Consider the following 24,610-nt stretch of genomic DNA (forward strand, 5'->3'; position numbering starts at 1 on the left):
CTATTTACTGGATCTAGTCCTTTGTGATTACTAAGTGTGGAGACGGTCTGTAACAGAGGTAGGGAACGAGGGCCACAATCCTTTCGGGTTTTCAGGATTTCCCCATCGAATATGCAGGAGATCTATTTGCATGTACTGCCTCCATTGAATGCAAATAGATCTCCGGCAAAGTCGTTGGGAAAATCCTGTAAACCCGACTGGATTGAGGCCCTCATTCCCCACCCCTGTAGAATCTCCAGCCAGTGGCGTAGTGAGGGAGGTTGGAGCCTGGGGCAGTGGTTCTTGGCATCGCCGCACCATGTAGGCTCCCCCCCAATCTTCCCCACCACTTGGATGCCCCCCACTCTTCCCCGCTACTTGAGTGTCCCCATGTACCTCTTGAAATGTTTTCTGGCGCGACCAGCACCTTCCACCCGCTGCTCACGCCTGCCTCGGCTCCCTTCTGTCATGTCCTGGTCCCGCAGCCAGGAAATGACATCAGAAGGGAGCCGTTGCCAGCGCAAGCAACAAGTGGAAGATGCTGCTTGCACCGATGAACATCTAAAGAGGTACACGGGGGTAGGGGGCAGAGAGGAAGAAAGGCACTAGCGCCTCCTGCGAAGACGGCACCCGGGGCAATCTGCCATCCCCACCCCCACCCCCTTACCATGCCACTGTCTCCAGCAGTACTGTCTAGATCAGACATGGGCAACTCCGGTCCTTAAGCGCCAGAATTAAATCGGGTTTTCAGGATTTCCCCAATGAATATGCATGAGATCTATTTGCATGCATTGCTTTCAATGCATATTCATTGGGGAAATCCTGAAAACCTGATTGGAGTCCGGCCCTCGAGGACCAGAGTTGCCCATGTCTGATCTAGATAATGCCTCTGAATATTCTGATCAGTGGTTACTTATCCAGACCACAGGGTGCCTTTGTCCAGATAAGTGTCATAGAACATGGTTCCCAACCCTGTCCTGGAGGACTACCAGGCCAGTCGGGTTTTCAGGATAGCCCTCATGAATATGCATGAGAGAGATCTGCATATGATGGAGGTGCCAGGCATGCAAATCTGCTCCATGCATATTCATGAGGGCTATCCTGAAAACCCAACTAGCCTGGTGGTCCTCCAGGACAGGATAGGGAACCACTTTCATAGAATGCTGACCTGGAAGATTCTTCTTTCTCACATTTCCCTCTGGAATAATGTATCCAGTGGTGTTTTGGGTAACTTTTATTGGATCAGTGAGATAATGCAGGACTTAGAACAGGGGTGTCAAAGTCCCTCCTTGAGGGCCGCAATCCAGTCGGGTTTTCAGTATTTCCCCAATGAATATGCATGAGATCTGTTTGCATGCACTGCTTTCATTGTATGCTAATAGATCTCATGCATATTCATTGGGGAAATCCTGAAAACCCGACTGGATTGCGGCCCTCAAGGAGGGACTTTAACACCCCTGACTTAGAAGATGCCATTAATGATGTCATAAAAAGTGACGATAGTTCTCCATTTTATATAATGTCTTCTTTGCAATCCCATTAATTTGGAATCAGCTTGGATGCTGGTTTTATCTGGGGTAACTCGGGGCACAGCCTTTTTTTCTTGCTCTTGAACATTTATATGACCCCAATATATAAGTCATTTGGGAGCTAGCTATTGTGTTTATGCTGATGATATGCCATGATTTCCCAACTGAGGATTCCACTTCAAATGCTATTGCCTTTTCGTTATTGCGGTTGAAATTAAATAGTGCAAAAATTTAGGTTCTCTTTTTATCTGGTGTTAGTTCAGCAGATTTTCCGATTTCATTTATTTTTTGATGGTATTGAAATTCCGATCTCCAGAGAGATGAAATCTTTGCGAGTAAGTTTGGCTTCCTCTTTGCCTAGGAAGCCCCACCTTTGGTCTTTTCAGACCAAAATACCACTGCATGTCTAATTGGTAAGGCCTCTCATTACTACTACTACTACTGCCGGCAGCGATGGCCATCTGAGCGTGCCGCCGGTAAAATGGTGGCTGCCCGGAGGGAGCATAGCCTGCGCTCCACCTCCCTTCCCCGCCTCTCCCCTGTCCCCTCCGTCATCTCTGACGTTGGAGGAGTTGGCCGCTTTTCGTTGGCTATGTCGGGGACAGGGACCCCCATCTCTATAGTAATGCCATGCACATATAGCGCTGTGCATTACATCCCTGCTTGACAGAGTTCACAATCTAATCAGACAAACAGGACAATTGGAGCAAGGAACTACAGAAGGAGTCCCAAAATAGAACTGGGTACTTTGCAAGCAGGTTGGCGTTAGGAGTTAAAAGCTGCATCCCAAAAAATGATCGTTTAACCTGGATATGAACACTGTCAGAGATGGAGCTTCATGTCCTGACTCAGATTTCCATAGAGCGAAGAAGGCGGAAGCCAAATTGAAGCGGGTCAAGAGCAGCTCATTATAATCATGTATCTCCGGCGTTAATACACTAGCGTTAATACGTTTACATTAGCCCTCTATTTTGGGAGGGAATGGTTTAAAATTATGACCTTGTTGATATTTCTCTATTATTTCCACTCTGAAGATTTACAAACCGTCACCAGACCTGAATTCTGCAGACAGGGGCCTCCTTGATGTCTTATCCTGTAGTCGTATTGGATGAGAAGAAGACCAGGACTTTATTTTTATGGTTGCAGGCCCTATGCTATCTCAAGAGTTGCTCAATTAAAAAAATTAAAAAGTTGCTTACTTTTAGGACAGGGATCTCAAAGTCCCTCCTTGAGGGCCGCAATCCAGTCGGGTTTTCAGGATTGCCCCAATGAATATGCATGAGATCTATGTGCATGCACTGCTTTCAATGCATATTCATTGGGGAAATCCTGAAAACCCGACTGGATTGCGGCCCTCAAGGAGGGACTTTGAGATCCATGCTTTAGAAAATGGTTGAAAGCTTTTTTATTCCAGCAGACTTTTTCTTTGTAAATGACTGCATGCATATTATTCAATCATACTGTACTGTGCGATAATGGTTGTTATCTTTTTTTTTAGCATTTTTATTATTTTATTAAATTACAACAGTGTAATACATTTGACTGAAAATACTAAATTATTACAGAGAATACACTATTTCAAACAAATAATATACAGAATCATAACTATGCCCACCCCCTTCCATCAATCTATATATATAAAATTGGAGGTATGTATGTGTGTATGTATGTGTGTGTGTATGTGCTGCGATCACGCAAAAACGGCTTGACCGATTTGAACGAAACTTGGTATGCAGATCCCTCACTACCTGGGATGATATGTTCTGGGGGTCTCGCGGCCCACCTGCACACGTGGGCAGAGCTACAAACATAAAATCAGATTTCACCCATTCATGTCAATGGAAAAAATGTAAAAAGCTGCCATTCTCACAGTAATTCAAAAACGGCTTGACCGATTTGAACAAAAATTGGTATGCAGATCCCTCACTACCTGTAGTGATATGTTCTGGGGGTCTCGCGGCCCACCTGCACACATGGGCGGAGCTACAAACAGAAAATCGGATTTCACCCATTCATGTCAATGGAAAAAATGTAAAACGCTGCCATTCTCACAGTAATTCAAAAACGGCTTGACCGATTTGAACGAAACTTGGTATGCAGATCCCTCACTACCTGGGGTGATATGTTCTGGGGGTCTCCCGGCCCCCCTGCACACATGGGCGGAGCTATAAACAGAAAATCAGATTTCACCCATTCATGTCAATGGAAAAAATGTAAAAAGCTGCCATTCTCACAGTAATTCACAAACGGCTTGACCGATTTGAACGAAACTTGGTATGCAGATCCCTCACTACCTGGGGTGACATGTTCTGGGGGTCTCGTGGCCCTCCTGCACACGTGGGCAGAGCTACAAACAGAAAATCAGATTTCACCCATTCATGTCAATGGAAAAAATGTAAAAAGCTGCCATTCTCACTGTGACCAATTTGGACGAAACTTGGTATGCAGATCCCTCACTACCTGGGGTGATATGTTCTGGGGGTTTCGCGGAACACCTGCACACGTGGGCGGAGCTACAAACAGAAAATCAGATTTCACCCATTCATGTCAATGGAAAAAATGTAAAAAGCTGCCATTCTCACAGTAATTCAAAACCGGCTTGACTAATTTGAACGAAACTTGGTATGCAAATCCCTCACTACCTGGGTTGATAGGTTCTGGGGGTCTCACGGCCCTCCTGCACACGTGGGCGGAGCTACAAACAGAAAATCAGATTTCACCCATTCATGTCAATGGAAAATATGTAAAAAGCTGCCATTCTCACTGTAATTCAAAAACGGCTTGACCGATTTGGACGAAACTTGGTATGCAGATCCCTCACTACCTGGGGTGATATGTTCTGGGGGTCTCACGGCCCACAACTCTATTTTGCTTGCTCAAGGGTGGGTTCACCCAAGAATTTATATGTTCTTGCTCCAGGAGGTGAAACTAAAATTGTTGTTTATAATCACTTTTTGCGTTAGTTGTATTGTATTCATTTTGTCAAATACTTCACTTTATAATTTGAATATTGTACTTTTTATTAAGCTGTAAAAAAAGTACCACTATAAAGTATCTTTATTTGAATCCATTTACAGTGTTATTGCTATAATTAAATACCCGTGCAACGCCGGGGCATCAGCTAGTTATTAATAATAATAATACTAAATATCTTTATTACTATAATATGAAGATTTAATATCCATTTTTCCATTACCTTTCCCTACCTTACCCCCCTCCCATCCCAGATGGGTAATGAAAAAACTCAGAAGATAATACATTATCTTTTAATGTGAAGCAGCAAATAAAGTCAATGGACTCCATATTTTGTTAAATAAAACACTAAATCCCAAACATTCTGCGTTCACTCTCTCATATTTATATGTATTTTACATACATTTGTCCACCAAACTGTATAATTTAATCTATCATGGCTTTTCCAGTTTTTTGTGATTAATTGAACTGCTAAATATGAAATTTGCTATTGTTTTGTAATGTGTTTTAATTATCTATGTTTTCCCAAAAGCTGCCTAGATTTAGAGATAGTGAGCATTATAAGATTGTACAAATAAATGAATAAATAAAAATATTTATGTTCCTCTGCTTTGTTCTTGTATAGTTATAAAAGTTGATTTTAAATATGTAAATTAAGGCCCTCTTTTACAAAGGTGCGCAAAGCGTTTTCACGCGCGTTTAGCATGCACTAAATCAACGCATGTGCTAACCGCTAATGCGTCTATTAGTGTTTAGCACGTGATTATTGTGTGCTCATATTTACTGCGCGCTAAAAAGCATAGCGCACCTTAAAGTAAAAGAGTTATCTTCCGGCACGAGTAATGTGTGGTCGGGCCATCCTCTCAAACAATGACTGTGCACAAGTTTCTGGTATATTAAAAATTCTGCAGATGCGTGACACTCTACTTGCATGAAACGTCCCATAGAACCGCATTAAATTACCATGCTGCTCTGAACGTCTTTGACGACGTCACGTGCTCAGGTTGAGCGTCTATACACCAAAGCCGGCAGAAGATCTGAAGTCAACCCCCCTTCCTCCTCGTGGTAAACAAAGATCCCTGAGAAAGTCCTGGGTTGCTAACTGTGTCCATGTGCTTTACAATGTCCAGGGGCACGGAGAGCATGCGAGTTCATGGCTGACAAAGGAGGAATATTAGCACCAAGCTGCGTGGGTTTGAATTTCTTCTGCCTTTCCCACACTTTGCTTCAATTGATAACATTTATTCTGTGAACAAAAGAAGTGTGCCGTGCTACCACTAGCCACATTAGTAATGGTGTGCGACTCTGAATGAATAAAGAGGGAAGTCCAACTCCCCAGAGACCATCTGGCCGGCAGTTACCATAAAGCAATTAAAGGTCACTACTGCTTTTCAGAAGCTGGGAAAGAGATGCTCCCTGACACCGGAGGGTTGGTTTTTTTTTTTAATAACCAGTTTGATCCAACTATCAGAACAGAGCTTCCCGGGGCCTCATGGCTATTTAAATGTTGCACATGCATGGAGCAAGGATATCTTTCAGGCCCTCATAAAATTCTGGGAGTAGCAGCGAATGGCAATATCCTGATTTCATATCTTAGTCCCCAGGTATATATATATGTTTCATGAGCTTCCCATAGAACAAAGGAAAATACCGCGAATTACTGAGTCCACGATTCGTGAACCGCAAATTCACGGGGGTTTACTGTAGTAGTATTACATCACATTAATTACATTAGTGATTTCTATTCCGCCATTACCTTGTGGTTCAAGGCGGATTACATCCAAACTAAAACAAGAATTACATTTCAACTTTGAAGTAATAGATTAAACAATGAGATAAAATTTTAAGGGAGAATTAAGGGTTTTAGATAATGTTTGGTAACTAGAAAAATTAGAGAGTACTAAGGGTTTATAGAGTGTTGGATGTTGGGTTAGCATTGTTGTGCTGGATAGGTTTAACGTGTTTTTTGAAGAGTATGGTTTTAATTTCTTTCTTGAAGGTTTTGTAATCTGTGGATGAAGATAACAGAGTGGTGAGTTGTTTGTCCAACTTAGCTGCTTTGGAGGCTATTAGGTTGTCGTAAAGTTTTTTTCGTTTGACATTTTTGGATGGTGGGTAATAGAATAGTGAATGTGTTCTTCTGTGTCTGATTGAGGAGGATTGATTTAGTCTGTTATTCCAGTAAATTGGGCTTTCTCTGTTGATAGCCTTGCAAAGTAAGCAGTAGAATTTGAAGTTCACTCTTGCATCTATTGGAAGCCAATGCGAGTCATGGTATGCCTCTGTGATATGGTCATATTTTTTTAGTGAATAGAAAAGTCTCAGGGCTGTATTATGCACCGTCTGCAATTGCTTCATCATGGTCGCGGGACATGGTAGATATAGTATGTTGCAGTAGTCCAGCATCCCAAGGATTAGAGATTGTACCAGTAGTAGGAATTGTTTTTTTCGAAGAATGATCGGATTTTCTCAGATTTCTCATGGTCATGAATGATGTCTTTATTATTTTGTTATTTTATTATTAATGACTTCTATTCCGCCCATACCTCGCAGTTCTGGGTGGATTACAAAAGAAACTAGCTGGACATTTCCAGGAAAATTACAATTTTGGGGTTTTGGATTACAAAAAGATGACTGGACAGTTCCAGGAAATTTACAGTTTGGGGAGCTGTTTACATGGTTGAGACTTTGAGGAGAAAGAATTACGGAGAGGGAGAGACTTTGAGGGGGAATTTGTAAGGAAGGAGGAGAACAGGGGGTAGAGTTAAGACATCTGGATAAATTTTTTGAATAGCAGGGTTTTAATTTCTTTTCGAAATGATTTGAAGTCGCTCGTTGTTAATAGCAAGTTGGAGATGGTGTGGTCAAGTTTCGCTGCTTGCGTCGCTAGTAGGTTGTCAAACATCTTCTTGCGCTGAGTGCCTTTGAATGGGGGGAAGGTAAATGGTGTCTGGGTTCTCCTTTGTCTAGTAGTGAGGTTTTGATTTAGGTGGTTGTTTAGGTAAGTGAGGGCTGTGCCATTTATTGCTTTGAATAATAGACAGCAAAATTTGAATTGAATTTGTGCTTGTATTGGTAACCAGTGTGAGTCTAGGTAGGCAGTGGTGATGTGGTCAAATTTACTTAGCGAGTAGATCAATCTGAGAGCCGTGTTTTGTACTGTCTGCAGTTGTTTTATCAAGTTTGCAGGGCATGGTAGATAGAGGATAGTAGTAGGTAGAGAATGACACGGTGACAAAATTCATCACCGTCCCCGCCCCCGCAGATAACCGCGGGAAACCATCTTCATGTCATTCTTTAAAGAGAGAGGGAAGAATCAGAGTATGAATGGCCACAACCAATGACCCTCAAGCTTTGCTTTGAAGAATGCTGGTGTAGAAGGACCGAGGTTGAAACAGACACTACAGATTCTTCCCTCTTTCCTTAAAGAATGACATGAAGATGGTTTCCTACGGTTATCTGCGGGGACGGGAACGGTGATAAATTTTGTCACCGTGTCATTCTCTACAGGCCACAGTGAAGGGTCCCTGGAACCACAATATTAGCTTTTGTTAAATAATGCATATTTTTATTATTGGTCTGCATCTGTTTTTCTTAAAACTGGATATCTTCATGTCTATATCTATATCCATACTGGGCCCTTTGTAATATGGACTCAGTCATTTACCATTAGTACTAACAGCTGCATTATACAATTAAAGCAGAATGTCACTAATTGATGATTGAGAATTATTATGATGAGTTTGGTACAAAGAATAAGCACAGCTGTAATAAAATTATAACACCGAGATTTACACGTAGGGCTCCTTTTACAAAGGCACACTTAGCGTGTGCTATAATGCCGCACGCGCTAGCCGCTACCACCTCCTTTTGAGCAGGCGGTAGTTTTTCGGGGAGGACGCACTATAGCGCGTGATAATCTGATGCGTGCGCTAAAAATGCTAGCGCGCCTTTGTAAAAGGAGCCCATAATGTGATACAATGATATAGGCTATTGGAGCCTAAACAGTGACAAGATGCATGGCACAGGCACAAGGGGATCGTTTAATAGCTGACTTCATTTCATTTGCCACCGTTCGAGTTAACATCAGAGTGGTGAATGTACAAAACAGAAAACATTTATACACTGTATAAATACTCGAAATAAAAATTTAAAAGTGATTTAAAAGAGAATGGCTGTTTCCCTCATCCGTGGCTCTTCCCAATTGCCTTTTCAAAGAGGTAAGTTGGATCTTAAGGTAGATGGTGGGAGAAGATCACAGATGGAGTAAGACCTGGGAAAATACCATGGTCAGGCAGAAATGAGAAGACAAGGTGGATCAAGAGGCCCTTTTCTGACAAGTACTTCTAGGTTGCGTGGTTTAGATTTATACAGCGGTACCATTTGTCAGTTAATGATCGCCCCCTAGTGATGAACAAAGGCTAAGTACAATTTGGCCAGCCAGAGGACCTCCGTTTGGCTGTTGGGTAGAGTGGCTGATTCTGGAGCCTGTGGTTATAGTTTTATTCCAAGTCAGGGTGCTGAAGCTGTAGCTTTAACCACTGCACCACTCTAGAAATCAAAATGTAATAAACGTGAGCCAAGAATAGGGCAATCAAGCCATTGTGACATTACTGATGAGGCTGGCTCATAGGCATTGGTGGAATGAGGCATTATGATGTCACAATAGCAGCTCTGGTTATCAGAGGCTGATACTTTTTACACTATTTATTTATTCAATTTTCTAAACTATTCTCCCTGGGGAGCTCAAAATTGTTTACATGAATTGATTCAGGTACTCAAGCATTTTTCCCTGTCTGTCCCGGCGGGCTCAAAATCTATCTAATGTAATGTTTGCAAACGGACTGGCTGCTCTATAGGTAGTGATGGTCCTTCCAGTAGGAACACAGTCGTCCTTACAGAAGTTATTATTTCCATTGTGACCAATGAATTCTTACAGATGTCACCATTTTAATACAGAATACATAAGAACATAAGAACATAAGAAATGGCTTCGCCGGATCAGACTCTAGGTCCATCCAGTCCGGCGACCCGCACCCGCGGAGGCCAAGCCAGGTCTTCCCTGCTGAGAAACCTTGTTTACTCGTATCCCCCAATGTGATTTGCAAGAAGGTGTGCATCCAACTTGCTCTTGAATCCCAGAATGCTGGTCTCCATCACGACCTCCTCCGGGAGAGCGTTCCAAGCGTCCACCACTCGTTGTGCGAAACAGAACTTCCTGACATTTGTCCTGGGCCTGGTGCCCCTCAGTTTCAGTCCGTGACCTCTTGTCCGAGTCACATTTGACAATGTGAATAACGATGTTTCTTGCTCTATTTTAAAAGTCTCTATCATGTCTCCTCGAGGGTGAACAATCCCAGTTTTCCGAGGCATTCTTTGTAGCTCAAATTCTCGATACCTTTAACTAGCTTCGTGGCTCGCCTTTGCACCCTCTCCTTTGCATGGAGTAGTTATCTGCAATGCATGGGAGAGTTATTTGTTAAAAAAAAAATGTTAATAATTCAGAAAGAAAAGCATGGAAGAAGATGCTGATAGAGTCCTTTCTGCATTTCCCACCTTTTTGGGAAAACGTACGGCTACTATCCCAGATGAAATTTAAAGGATGCATGCTGAAACTCTGGAATGTGATTGATCCCGGGCAGGCACCCAGAAGGGTCAGTGCCACCCTCAGGGGAATGGGCCACAGCCAGTCTTGCAGCCACCATCATCACCCGCTCCAGGAGCTTGGTGAGGCAGGATGGTATTCCAGGCATTTTGCAGCTTCTGTGACATGCGCTGAGCAAAGCCAGATCTATTGTGCTTCTCTCCTTGCTGTCATTGGCTGCTGAAGTGTGGGAAACGCCGGCCAGGTTGAGACCCACACGTTTTGTCTGACTGGCTTGAGCTATATATAGAGAATTCTTCTCTCTTCTATATTACTTGGAGTTCTTCCTGAGCTCAGGAATAAAGCACTACAGTGGGTAAAATGAGAGTGGCGGCTAGTAATATTTTCATGGTGCCCATGGAAGAGAAAGTGATGCAAAAAGGAAAGAACAAGGTAAGGAATTGCATGCTACTTCTAGATACAGAGATGGGAGACATAATAAACGGAGAAAGAAAAGTCTGATTTCAGGGATGCAAAATTTCCATTTTAATTTTGTCAAGCAAATTTTCATATTTTAATATTGCCATGCATCTTGTGTTTGCTAAGTATGCAGACAAACAGGCAGATGTACCAAAACAACAATTTTTTTTTTCACATTAGTGACCAAAACAACCTGAAACATTTACACAGGCTGACATTTTGGACTTTACATGGGGTTTTTTTCCCCCCAATAACATTTCCAAATTGACCCCCTTACAAGCAGTATCATTTTGTGAGCAGAAGTTTACTAAATTTCTGAGTTCATAAGCTGCTGTGATGCAATATTGTGTAAAGCGGTTCGGTGAACACTGGCCTGTGAAAATATATTCACAAGTAGTTAAAAAAAAAAAAAATTAAATAAATAAAAAGATAGTGACACCTTTCTAAGAGGCCCTTTCACTAAAGCTTAGTGCAAGCTTAGCATGCAGTAATGGGCATTACATAAGAACATAAGAATAGCCATACTAGGACAGACTAACCCCCACTTCTACAAAGCCACGCTAGCAGCTGCCGTATGGTAACGGCCCCAAAGCCCTTTAAATCTCTATGGGCTTCGGGGCTGTTGCGGCTTTGTAGAAGTGGGGATAAAGTATCCTGTTTCCAACAGTGGTCAACCCAGGCACCAAGTACCTAGCTAGATGCCAAGTAAAACAGATTTTAAGTTGCTTATCCTAGGAATAAACAGTGGATTTCCCCAAGCTATCTCAATAATGGTCTATGGCTTCTCTTTAAGGAAATTATCCAAATTTTTTTTAAACCCTGCTAAGCTAACTGATTTCACCAGATTCTCTGGCAACAGATTCCAGAGTTTAATTACACGTTGTGTGAAGAAATATTTTCTCCAGTTTGTTTTAAATCTACTACTGAGTAGCTTCATTGCATGCCAGATAGTGCTAGTATTTTTGGAAAGAGTAGTGTACGCTAACTGCTTAAATGCCCATTTTATATCGTCAGAGCACACTAACCCCCTCTTCTACAAAACTATGAAAGCAGTTTCTAGTGCAGAGAGCCACGCTGAATGGCCCGCGCTGCTCCCGACGCTCATAGAGTTCCTATGAGCGGCGGGAGCAGCGCGGGCCATTCAGCGCGGCTTCCCATGCTAGAAACTGGTAGCGCAGTTTCGTAGAAGAAGGGGTAAATCTGTTAGTGCATGCGAAGCTTTCGTAAGTTGTTTTCGGTCACCTTGGGAGCTCAGGTTTCTGCACACGTTTTTGCTTAGCCCATTTGCATGGAAGGCAATCCTGCCAGCCAGTTAAACTGCAAACCTATGAAAACTCTCACGGGGTAGTGCACCAGTCTCAGAGAATTATAACTCAAAAATCTAATGTTAAATGTTAAAAGCTTATCCCTCCCCCTTTTACAAAACCGTAGTGCAGTTTTTAGCGCGAGCTATGGCGGTAACACTGACCCTTGTAGAATTCCTATCAGTGTCAGAGCTGCCGTCACCACGGCCAATGCTAAAAACCGCGCTATGGTTTTGTAAAATGGAGCCGGGGGGGAGGGGGGGGTTAAGATCAGAATCTATGAAACTGAATATGAAATGTCCTCCTTCACGGCTGTTTGACGAGGATTTAATTTCACTGTTAATTATGTTTGCAGCCGAGGAAGCCCGTGGTGGAAAAGATGCGCCGGGATCGCATTAACAGCAGCATCGAGCAGCTGAAGCTCTTGCTGGAGAGAGAGTTCCGGGGGCAGCAGCCCAGCGCCAAAGTGGAGAAAGCCGACGTCCTGGAGATGGCCGTGAGCTACCTGCAGCTGCACAGCCAGCCTGAAACTCAAGGTAGGTTGAGAGCTGGATTCCATACTGCCCAGGTCCTGTTCTATCAGACCCCTTGCCTCTTCCCTCCACATATTCATACTTATACTCTGAACTCTAATCTATACAGGAAGTCATATCAGTTCAGAGAACCCATCCCTATAAGAGTCCAAAAGAGAGGCAAATAGTTTCCTTCTTTTAAAAAAAAAATGGGAAGAAGCGTAAGTGGTTAGAACTCTGGACTGTGATACTCAAGTGTTAGGAAATGCAAGCTTGCTAATATTACAGACTCTTATTTGGTTTTAGGTCCCATCCTCCCAGGAGAGATCAGAACAAGGTTGCATACATAATAAACTAAACTAAACGAAACCTTAAGTTTGTATACCGCATCATCTCCATAAAGATAGAGCTCGGCATGGTTTACAGGTAATTCAATAAATGAGGGACGGACATAATAAGAAATTAGAGGTTATGAAGAGGATAGCTAGCTTTACATTTTAAATCGATAGCTTTACGTTTTGGAGAAAAGCCAGGTTTTCAGATGCTTTCGGAATAATTGGAATGAGCCTAGGTTCCGCAGCAGGGCAGGGAGTTTGTTCCAAAGCTCAGTGAATTTGAAGAAAAGGGATTTCCCTAATTTACCTGCATACATGACGCCTTTTAACGAGGGGAAAGATAGTTTGAGTTTGTGGGCGGATCTGGTAGTGTCAGGTCTCGAAGAATTCCAGGATAGTGGGATTAGGGGAGGAAGAATGTCATGTAGGATCTTGAATGTTAGGCAGGTACATTTAAAGTGCATCCTAGAAATCACCGGAAGCCAGTGAAGTTTTGACAGAAGCGGGGAAACATGATCGAATTTGCTTTTTGCGAAGATCAACCTAGCCGCAGTGTTCTGGATCCACTGAAGTCTTTGAAGATTTTAAATAAAGTGTGTTTATGCAAAGTGATGGCAAACATGGCACGGCAAGACATTGTCTGACAAAGATAGCAACATATAGTTAAGAAAGAATGGTAAAACAATATGACAAAACTTGATATTGTGAAACAATATGACAAACAATATGACAAAACTTGATATTGTGAAACAAAGCATGATGAGCATAGTAAGGCGAAAGATAGCATGGCTATCCTAGTATGACGCTATAGCCTGATATATAGAACCTAGCATAGTAGACATGGGATGACAAATAGAGAATGACACGGTGACAAAATTCATCACCGTTCCCGTCCCCGCGGATAACTGCCATGTCATTTTTTAGTGTCTATTTCAATCTCAGTCCTTCTACGCCAGCATTCTTCAAAGCAAAGCTTGCGGGTTAGTGGTTGTGGCCATTCATACTCTGATTCTTATGGGAGCCAAGGATAATGAAGCCATTGTGACATCACTGATGTGATTGGCTCTTAGGCACTGCTGGAATGAGGCATTATGACATCACAATATCTGCTCTGGATACCAGAGACTGTCATTCTGTAGTGTCTGTTTCAACCTCAGTCCTTCTACACCAGCATTCTTCAAAGCAAAGCTTGCGGGTCAGTGGTTGTGGCCATTCATACTCTGATTCTTCCCTCTCTCCTTAAAGAATGACATGAAGATTGTTTACCGCGGTTATCCGCGGGGACGGGAACGGTGAAGAATTTTGTCACCATGTCATTCTCTAATGACAAACGCCGTGTAGTAGAAATAACATGGTAGACATAGGGCTCCTTTTACAAAGGTGTGCTAGCGGTTTTAGCGCGCGCTAGCCGCTACTGCCTCCTTTTAAGCAGGCGGTAATTTTTCAGCTAGCGCGCGCTAATCTTATGCGTGCGCTAAAAACGCTAGCGCACCTTAGTAAAAGGAGCCCATAGTGTGGCAAATATAATGCGAAAGATATGATGTATAGCGGTGCATCGCAAACAGTGTGCCTCCCGCACTTCCAGGCGCCTCAAGCCACGGCCACTAGGTTTCGCGTGCCGCGGCTTGACAAGGCTTGCGAGACACTGATGTACAGTATGAGTGAGAGAGAAAAGGTGGCGGTATGACAAATGTGGCAAAGCATTGCATGGCAAAACATGGCACGGTCAGATACGCTGTAGAACAGGGGTGTCCAACCTTTTGGCTTCCCTGGGCCGCGTTGGCCAAAAAAAAATGTTTCTGGGACCGCACAAATGCGCAAACACTGCAGCAAGACAGAGGAGGGAGCTGGCAAGACGGTAAACGCCCGGGGGCAGCAGAGGAAAACACTGCATCGCCCTCGACCGGGACCGCACAAAATACTTCACGGGGCTGCATGCGGTCCTCGGGCCGCAGGTTGCCTACCCCTGCTGTAGAATATAGTACATAGTATGGTGGGATTTGAACAGTGGAGGCCATACATTATACCCCTCCCCCTCCCCCAAGTGACCTTGTGCCACCAGAGCAGAACTGAAAAAAAAATCAATCGGCATTTCTTTTAAATGTCGGCTATGGATTTAAACATAGCCCCAGATTTTCAGCACCAGCCACCATGTGGATAGCAGTGCTGAATCTCCAGGTATGTTTCTCACTGCCAGAGTTATCCGGAAGACGGAGACATTCAGTGCCACGATCTGAATAACGTAGGACCGAAATTCTTCCAAATAGCAGCTCTGAATATCACTGGTACCGCCGGGTGTTATCCAGATAGTCTACAATGGGCTTCGTCCAGACAGTTCCAGTGAATAGCCCTGGCCACTCAACCGGATAGTGCTTTTGAATATCGGGCTAAATATGCTTTGTTCCAATTTGGCCTTCCTATTCAACAAGCTTTTGCTCTGATCCAGCCATTTCATCCTCCTTCTCGTAGTACCCCAGCTTCAGATGTTCCGAGCAGCAGAAGATGGCTTTGGGAATCCAACCCAGATCTCTCACACAGCAGCTCTGTTTCTGAGCCATGAACTTGGCTGATCCACCAATTTATTATACGTATGTTTATTAAAAACTTTATATACCGCATAATAGCCAAAAAGGATCCAAGCAGTTTACAATATATAATTGAAAACACTCTTGAAAAGAACCCCATTCAAAAATAGAAAAGGTGTGTGTTTGGTTTTTAAATACATAAAGATTTTATAACAACCAAATTATCAATAATAAAAATTAACTAATTAATACAAACTGAACATTTTATTAAATAAAAAGCTGCCTACATACAGATTGCAATCCCAAACTCGTTTAAAAAAACGCCAATAGAAAAAAATGTGCTTTTAGATGTCTTTTAAAATTAATATATGATTCTTCTTTTCTCAATTCTATGGGCAAATGGTTCCATAGCCATGGAACTAAATTTAAAAAATGCACAATCTCTAGTTGAGGCAAGATGGGCCTTCAAGATATGGGGGAACGGCTACCCTATTATCATTCAAAGATCGTAATAAACGCCTCGGTGCATAAAATAACACCAAGTTAGAGAGATATGATGATTGTAACTGAAATAATGCTCGATGTGCCAACATCAAGATCTTGAATTTCATCCAAAATTCCATTGGCAACCAATGGAATTTCAGATACAAAGGTGTCACATGATGACGAATGTATGCATGGCCTAACAATTGAATTGCAGCATTCTGTACTGTTTGGAAGCGCTTCAGTTGTCCTGTTTCTATAGGGAATGCACCAATAAAGATGTGTAATGTAATCAGTGAACTAGAATAATTCTAGTCAACCTGAATATAATGACCAAACCTGACACTGTATTTTTCTTCTTATTTCTAGCATCCTCTCTTACAAATCTACAGCAAGATTTCAAGCAAGGATATCTGAACTGTTTGAGGGAATCCTTACATTTCCTTTCCTGTTATGAGCCCAAAAAGGAAGCGCAGCTGATGAAGCACTTTTGTGAAAGCTACACGCCTCTTGCAGATAACCCGTCTCCTGCCAAGTGGGCCCTGCCCTCACCATCCTGTCACTTTACCAAGGCTCAGACCCCTCAGGAAAATGCTGCTGCTTCTGCTGCTGTCCTCTGGAGGCCATGGTAGATGATCAGAAGCAGGGTTTACTTTCCATGAAGAACCAGAGGAAGCCCGGACTTCCCAGTTCCTCTTTCAAGTAGGAAACGGTGATTTCCGCCCTTAACATTTTTCTGGACTGGGAAATTGTGTTTTGCAGTTTGCCCGTTTTCCTTCATAATGAAGGACAGAGACTCTGTTATGACTCTTCAGTTACTGTCCACACTGTGACCATGAAAGCTTCAGGTACAAAATGCAGATATGCCAAGTTAATCAGATCCAAGCTGGAGACTTTGGTAAATTCCTGGATTTCTGACCACCCTATCCTGGAGCATTATGGGACTTGCAACACTGATTTTAATGGGCAGAATCAGGAACTATAAATACCACACTGCTTTGGGATGTAAATTCAAAACCAGGACTGGCTGAACAGTCTCCAGCCTGGAACTGAGTAACTTGGCATCTTTGAAAGTGAGATATCAATGTCTTTACCTGCAGACCATGGAAAGGAAACAAGTATTCTGTCTTATTTTGTTGCTATTGGTTTTTAATATGACTGCAGCATATGGTTCATGTTTAAAAGTGATTTTAGGAGAAATTTTGTCTTTAAAAAATGTTTCTTTCTATAGAGATGTTAAAACAGCCAGGATCAGACACATTCTCCATTGGAACCAAAATGATTCCAGTTTTATTAATGGAAATAACCTGGCTTTAGCTATTGAAGCTGGTCCAGACCTGGCTTTACCCCATTGCATGCATGGATATGTAGTTCTTGAGTTAAATAGGAAACTCAGAATTACAAGTCCATGTGTGTAATGGAAAAAAAAAATCAGGATTGGACGGTCTGGACTGATCTTGGTGAAGTAGCAGCTCTGCAAATAGCCACTTCCAGGAGGGAGACTTTTTGGCCAGTTCTTCCATCCTATAGAAGTGTGGTATTTGTAGTGTTTGATTCCACCCATTGAACTCAGTGCTGTAGGTCCCATAAATGCATCAGAAGAGGATTGTCAGAAACCCAAGACTGCTGGAATTGGGAACCTTGGAAGCTCTGCTCTTAGTTTTCACCTTTCCCTTTCCAGTAGAAGACTGAGTGCAAAAGTTTTGATTAAGTTTTCTGGGTTTGTCTTTGTACAAATTCTACTAATACTTGTGAGCATAACATGAACCTTATCTGCCTTTTATAAAGGAAACAGCTATGTAATTTTTACACTAAAATATGCTTTTACAAAGTTGACATATAGTTCCTGCTGTGTGATATTGAATGTAAAATTGTTCCATGTTGGAAATATGTAAATAAAATAGATTTATTTTTGTAAATATATGTTTGAGGTCATGTAGGATATGATATAACATGCCACTATTTATTCCTGGGATAAGCAGCATAAAATCTATTCTACTCCTTGGGATCTTGCCAGCTACTTGTGACCTGGGTTGGCCACTGTTGAAAACAGGATACTGGGTTTGATGGACCTTTAGGGCTCCTTTTGCTAAGGTGCGCTAGCGTTTTGAGCGCATGCAGGATATTACCGCACGTGCTATTCTGCGCGTTAATGCCCTAACGCAGCTTAGTAAAAGCAGCCCTTAGTCTGTCCTAGTAATGGCAATTCTTATGTTTTTATGTTTTGTTCTAACCTCCCTGACAGAGGCACATCATGAGCTGAATTAATTGTTCTAAAAAAAATAATAATAATAATAACAAGCGCTGTATTCTGCTGCTGTACTGTCATATGTCACTAGAGGGCAGTCTGACATATCAGTCTCAAGACAGCCTTGCTGTAAACCAACGGGTACTGATGTGACATCAGACCCCCGTCCACATAGTTGCCAAGGGTTAACCATCCCAAAGAGTGAGATCAACGAGTGAGATGGAAGGCCAAAGAGTGAGATTTTGGGGGGGACAGTATAGCCAGGATATACACCTAGAAAGATTTAAGTGCCAATGAATCAAGGTAGCATTCAATGATATTGACTTTTCTTTGGAGCTTCTGAAATACAGACAGTGGGGAGTAATTTGGGCAGATTTTACGAGCTGAAAATTGCCTTCCACCCAGTAGTTAAAAGTATGCACGCCAGTTTCAGCGCACATGTACTGGCAGTAAAGGGAAACGGGAGCGGGCAAGGAGAAACAGTGGGCAGGAAGGGCTCTTCCTACTGTCTGGACCACTCGATTTACTTCTCTAAGGCGTCCCTCTCATGAAAGCAGTGAACAAGATCAGTGCGTCGGTACCGAAGCTTTGATGAGTGAGAAGTGGGCCTCAAAGAATGTGAAAGTGAGAAAACTTTCAAATGAGTGTGGCACACTCCTGTTGAGTGAGACTTGGCATCTCCGCACCCATTGTGAGCTGCCCCACCAGATGGCATTCATACCAGGTGCTCACTCGACTATCGTTTATTTAATTCATTCATTTCCTATCCCGTTCTCCCCTAAATTCTCAGTACAGGTTGACATACATAATGTACAGTTAAAGATTGCAATTTGCCATAGTTATAGTAGAAGTTGTTTTTGTTTTTTATTTTTATTAATTTTATATGATAATTAACAAGATATACAGGTATTATCTAGGAAAAAACAAAAACAATTCAACTGTACAAATCATGGGTGATATATACAAAGCAAAACAAGAACAACAAAAAAAAAGAAAACCAGTTATTTCATGTCAAATAAATAAATAAATATACACACATTATTAGTGAAGGGTATATATCTGAACTTGTAATAGGATTTTTGTGTACAATTCTGGAGACCACATTATCAAAAGGATGTGCTGAGAATTGAGTCGGTTCAGCGAATGGCCACCAGGATGGTCTCAGGACTCAAGGATCTCCCGTATGAGGAACGGCTGGGTAAGTTGCAGCTGTACTCACTCGAGGAACGTAGAGAGAGGGGAGACATGATTGAGACGTTCAAATATGTCACGGGCCGTATTGAGGTGGAAGATGATATCTTTGTTCTTAAAGGACCTACGGCAACAAGAGGACATCCGTTGAAACTCAGGGGTGGGAGATTTCATAGTGACACCAGGAAATATTTCTTCACTGAAAGGGTGGTTGATCATTGGAATGGTCTTCCACTGCAGGTAATTCAGGCCAGCAGTACACTGGACTTTAAGAGAAAATAGGATAAGCATGTGGGATCACTTCAGGAAAGAATTTAAGGGGTGGGTCATTAGAGTGGGCAGACTTGTTGGGCCGTGGCCCTTTTCTGCCGTCATCTTCTATGTTTCTATGTTTAAACAAAGAGGAAAGAAGTCGTGAGAGCCGCAAAGTTAATTCTTACCTCCTCTCCATCTCAGTTAATGCTCCCACAACTTTTGTTTTGCCAGACGTTCTTCAGCCCTTGGGTGGACCCTCAGGTGAAAGATCTTGCAGTGGAGTCAAGAGAGGGACTGCTTGAAATCTCTCTTTCGCCCACGATCTCCACACCTCTTTGCCCAGTGGAGGCGCGGAGCGGTGATTCTAGCCCGGGGAGAGAGGAGGAGGAAACCTTGGAGTTAGATTTGGGTGGAGTTTCACCCCGTGGTGAGCAGCAGTGTCGGGAGAATGCCGAGGGAGCTGGGAATCTGACGGCAGGACCTGCAGTTACCCTAGAGCAGGTGTCTCAAAGTCCCTCCTTGAGGGCCGCAATCCAGTCGGGTTTTCAGGATTTCCCCAATGAATATGCATGAGATCTATGTGCATGCACTGCTTTCAATGCATATTCACTGGGGGAATCCTGAAAACCCGAATGGATTGCGGCCCTCAAGGTGGGATTTTGAGATCCCTCCCCTAGAGACTATCCTTGCGGCCATAAAGAAGATGGATGTAACGGTGGAGAAAACAGCTAAGGACATGGAGGTATTAATTTCTACAGCTGATGCTTTCTCCTCTACTATTGAAAAAGTAAAGCAAGATTGTGTGGAACTGAGCCAAAAAGAGACTGTCTCATTGAAAGATTTTATTACAATGGTTATTAAAGATCAGAATTCAGTCCTATGAAAGAATGAGCAAATGGAGAACTTTAACAGGCGTTTAAATCTAAGAATTTTGAATTGTTCAAAAATTCAGGCTATGTCCCCGGTTGAAGTCTTTAAAAAATGGGATAAGCATGTGGGATGACTTCAAGGAAGAAATTAGGGGGTGGGTCATTGGAGTGGGCAGACTTGTTGGGCCAAGGCCCTTTTCTGCCGTCATCTTCTATGTTTCTATGTTAATCTAAAAAAAGAGGTGATCGATATGCATACTGTATAGTATACTCTGAATTACTATGTCAGTAGTCTAAGGGCTCCTTTTAGTAAAGTGCGCTAGCGTTTTTAGCTCGTTGTTGACCGCCACAAACAACTTCAACTAGAGGTATGGGGGCGCGTGAAGGAGAGGAATGGGAAGAGGTAGGGTAAAGAGGAGGAGGGTGCCGGCGCCCCCACCTAACATGGCGCCCGGGGCGGACCTCCCCTCACCCTCCACTTACTACGCCACTGCCTCTACTCCCAGCTCTGCTCAGACTGCCCTGGGATTAACCAGGCGCAACGCCGTGAAGTGCATTGATGGTTCCTTTGGCAGCCTGCACTTTTTTTTTTTTTTCATTATTGGAAGTGCTTTTTTTTTATTTTTTTTTATATTCTTTATTCATTTTCAAAATTACATTAAGTGTTAAATATATTCATTCATTTTAACATTAACTACATCACTTACAAACAATCATTGATATATTACATAAAAACATATCCCTTCCCTTTTCCCACCCCACCCACCCTTATATTCCATTATCATATAAAACATGTAATAATAAAATTCCCCCCTCCGTACCCCTTAAATCGATAAGTATAAGGGAAACAATTTCAAATTAATCTTTACAATACTTTGTTAATGGTTTCCACACATCCTGAAACTTCTTAAAGTATCCCCGTTGCAATGCAATAAACCTTTCCATTTTATAAATATGGCATAAAGAGCTCCACCAGAAATTATAATTTAATCTCCTCCAATCCTTCCAATTATATGTAATTTGCTGAATTTGTTTCATTGCCCATTTATTATGAATTTTTGGAAATAAATTTGGGACCAAATTAATAATTGATTAGATAACCCAGTGGCATTATCCTATGATACTGTGATATTTGGTATGGAAATGAGAGCAAAGAGTCAGATATCTGCGAATAATAATAAATTACTACTTATAATGACCGGTGTTGCAGCCTGCGCTTTTTATTAATTGAGCGCGTTAGGCTGGTGGGCTGAGCACTTCACTTGAATTATAATTTATTTAAAGTGAATACTGAAGGTATAATAATATATAATAGTACATCCTGTGTTATTTGAGAAGTATTAACCAGATAGTGCCATAACAGTTTGCCTGGATTTTCAGTGCCATTATCTGGCTATGTGCTGCTCAAGCTCCTGGTATGAGCCAGTTAATCAAGCAGGAGGGCTGAATATTGAGCTGTAAATTTACAAATTTATACAGTAAACACCTAAGAATAAAAGTGTCAACCTTCTCTCCTATTTTCTCCTCCGCCCTCCCTCCATCTGTTCATAGAGGCCGGTAACTGCTCTTTACTCCACTCGGAGGAGGTCTTGGCTCTCTGCCAGTCTTGCCACTCAGTTGCCTTGGTGCTCCTTCCTGTTTGACTGGTAGGGCTCGACCCTTCTGCCTGTGGCGCCACCTGCAAGGTCCCTCAGCGTCGCCCCCCCCCCCCCCACCAACTGTGCGGCTCTGTGACCCACTTTATTCAACATGCAAATGGCTGAGCGCCGTGTGCCATTCACATAAGCGCATAAACACCGCACATAGGCGCCCAACCGCTGTTGAGAGAGAGGCCCATCTATTGCTCAGCAAACATGAAAGGAATGTCCAAGGTTCTTTTATGTCACATTTATAGCATTTGCCTTAAGCCTTGTCCCTAGTGATCGAAGGTCAAAGACGAGGTATGTGAGCACAGAGCTAACGCACATACAAAGCCACGCCTTTCTTCCGACACATTTCAGAAATGTTTTACCTGCCTGACAACTTTCTTCTGTTTTTTTCGCTACAGCAGGGATGGACATTGCACCGCACACACACACACACAAAATCACAAATGTTGACAAGAGACAAGTGGAAGAGGAAATGTAGAACTGAAGGACAATCAAATCACTCCTCTGATAAAAAGGAGGGGGATGGACTGCACGGTCTGTGTCTGTGTATGGCCGTTTGGTGGGGGATGGGCTGGGGAGGGCTTCAGTGGCTGGGAGGGTGTAGATGGGCTGGAGTAGGTTTTAACGGAGATTTCGGCAGTTGGAACCCAAGCACAGTACCGGGTAGAGCTTTGGATTCTTGCCCAGAAATAGCTAAGAAAAAAAATTTAAAAATTTAAATTGAATCTGGGGTTCAAAAAGGGACTGGATGATTTCCTGGAAGCAAAGGGAATAACAGGGTACAGATAGAGGTTTACCTTACAGGACATTGAGCGAATAGGGTATGGATATTTTAGGTTAGGTAGGGAACACTTTCAGGTCAGACCCCTGGTCTGACCCGGCAGAGGCAACGCTTATGTTCTTATGAATCAGGTTGGGCAGACTGGATGGACCATTCGGGTCTTTATCTGCTGTCATCTACTATGTTACTATATTACATTTTTAAAAAAACCCAGAGACTGTAGAATCGATGTTCTTGGTGTAAATGTGATCTTATAAAATGCACATTCATCCACATGGAAAAGCAAGGTCGAAACCAGGGCAGGATTAACCAATAGGTCAAGCAGGCACGTGCCTAGGGCCCGAAATGGTCAGGGGGGCCCGATGAAGGAGGGCATTAACATTGTTTTTTCCAAACGGCGATGGGCCCCTCCAGCATCGATCGGCAATGCGGGCCCACCCCCAGATTGGCAATGCCCCCCCCCCTCCATCAACCGAAAGTAAGACAAGCAAGCAACGCGGGTAAGAAAGGCAACGGGAACTGTAATTGTGCAAGCGGTGCTGCTTTCCCAAAGCTTCCCTCTGACGCAGCTTCCTGTTTCCGCCTGGGCGCATGGTGGGGTGGAGCGGGGCAGGGGGCCCAGTGTACTTGTGTGCCTAGGGGCCCTCGACGAATTAATCCTGCCCTGGCTGAAACCGTTTATTGAATGATTGTAGAATACAGACCCATCCACAAGATGTAGCGATAGTGCAGACTCAACACGGCCAATGTTTCGGCTATAATAGCCTTCTTTAGGGATCCTAAGAAATACAGAATGCAAAACTAGCGCACTAGCGGTTTAATGCACTTAATAGCGCGTGCTAAACCGCCGGACGCGCTAGCCGCTACCGCCTCCTCTTGAGCAGGCGGGAGTTTGGGGCCAGTGCAGGGGTTAGCGCGTGATGAAAAGTCATGCGCGTTAACCCCGCTAGCGCGGCTTTATAAAAGGAGCCCTAAATGAACTGTGTTATGTGTGTAATATCATACATTTTAAGCGAAGAGTTGATGCTGTGGAGCCCTTGTGAGTATAAATCGTATGCATAAAAATTTAGAAAAAACTGATATAGCATTACTCATGCTGTGGAATAACTGGTGTTTTGTTTTGGGGGGGGGTGTGTTGCTAACGGCATATCCTATGTAATTAATGAACAAAAATAGCAGAAAATACACATTTTGGCCATGATTCTATAAATGAAGCCTAAAGTTAGGTGCCTAGTAGAGAATGACACGGTGACAAAATTCATCACCGTCCCCATCCCCGCGGATAACCGCGGGAAATAAACCCATGTCATTTTCTAGTGTCTATTTCAACCTCAGTCCTTCTACACCAGCATTCTTCAAAGCACAGTTTTCGGGTCAGTGGTTGTGGCCATTCATACTCTGATTCTTATGGGAGCCAAGGATAATGAAGCCATTGTGACATCACTGATGTGATTGGCTCTTAGGCACTGGTGGAATGAGGCATTATGACATCACAATATCTGCTCTGGATACCAGAGACTGTCATTCTGTAGTGTCTGTTTCAACCTCAGTCCTTCTACGCCAGCATTCTTCAAAGCAAAGCTTGCGGGTCAGTGGCTGTGGCCATTCATACTCTGATTCTTATGTGAGCCAAGGATAATGAAGCCATTGTGACATCACTGATGTGATTGGCTCTTAGGCACTGGTGGAATGAGGCATTATGACATCACAATATCTGCTCTGGATACCAGAGACTGTCATTCTGTAGGGTCTATTTCAACCTCTGTCCTTCTACACCAGCATTCTTCAAAGCAAAGCTTGCGGGTCAGTGGCTGTGGCCATTCATACTCTGATTCTTATGTGAGCCAAGGATAATGAAGCCATTGTGACATCACTGATGTGATTGGCTCTTAGGCACTGGTGGAATGAGGCAT

The 24,610-nt window shown here is 43.0% G+C and overlaps 1 protein-coding gene across 1 annotated transcript in view; it reads left to right on the forward strand.

Moving 5' to 3' along the window:
* Positions 1 to 17,548, forward strand: part of LOC117348916 (transcription factor HES-5-like) — a gene marked incomplete at its 5' end in the record, with an annotated part of 59,816 nt that extends 42,268 nt beyond the window's left edge. The window contains 2 exons of the mRNA XM_033921560.1: positions 12,205 to 12,385; positions 16,074 to 17,548. Of these exons, the coding sequence (XP_033777451.1) occupies positions 12,205 to 12,385; positions 16,074 to 16,336 (444 nt within the window). The remainder of the gene's footprint in view (positions 1 to 12,204; positions 12,386 to 16,073) is intronic.
* Positions 17,549 to 24,610: the final 7,062 nt, after the last annotated feature.

Source organism: Geotrypetes seraphini, chromosome 15, assembly GCF_902459505.1.
Source record: "Geotrypetes seraphini chromosome 15, aGeoSer1.1, whole genome shotgun sequence".
In the NCBI taxonomy this organism is placed as follows: domain Eukaryota; kingdom Metazoa; phylum Chordata; class Amphibia; order Gymnophiona; family Dermophiidae; genus Geotrypetes; species Geotrypetes seraphini.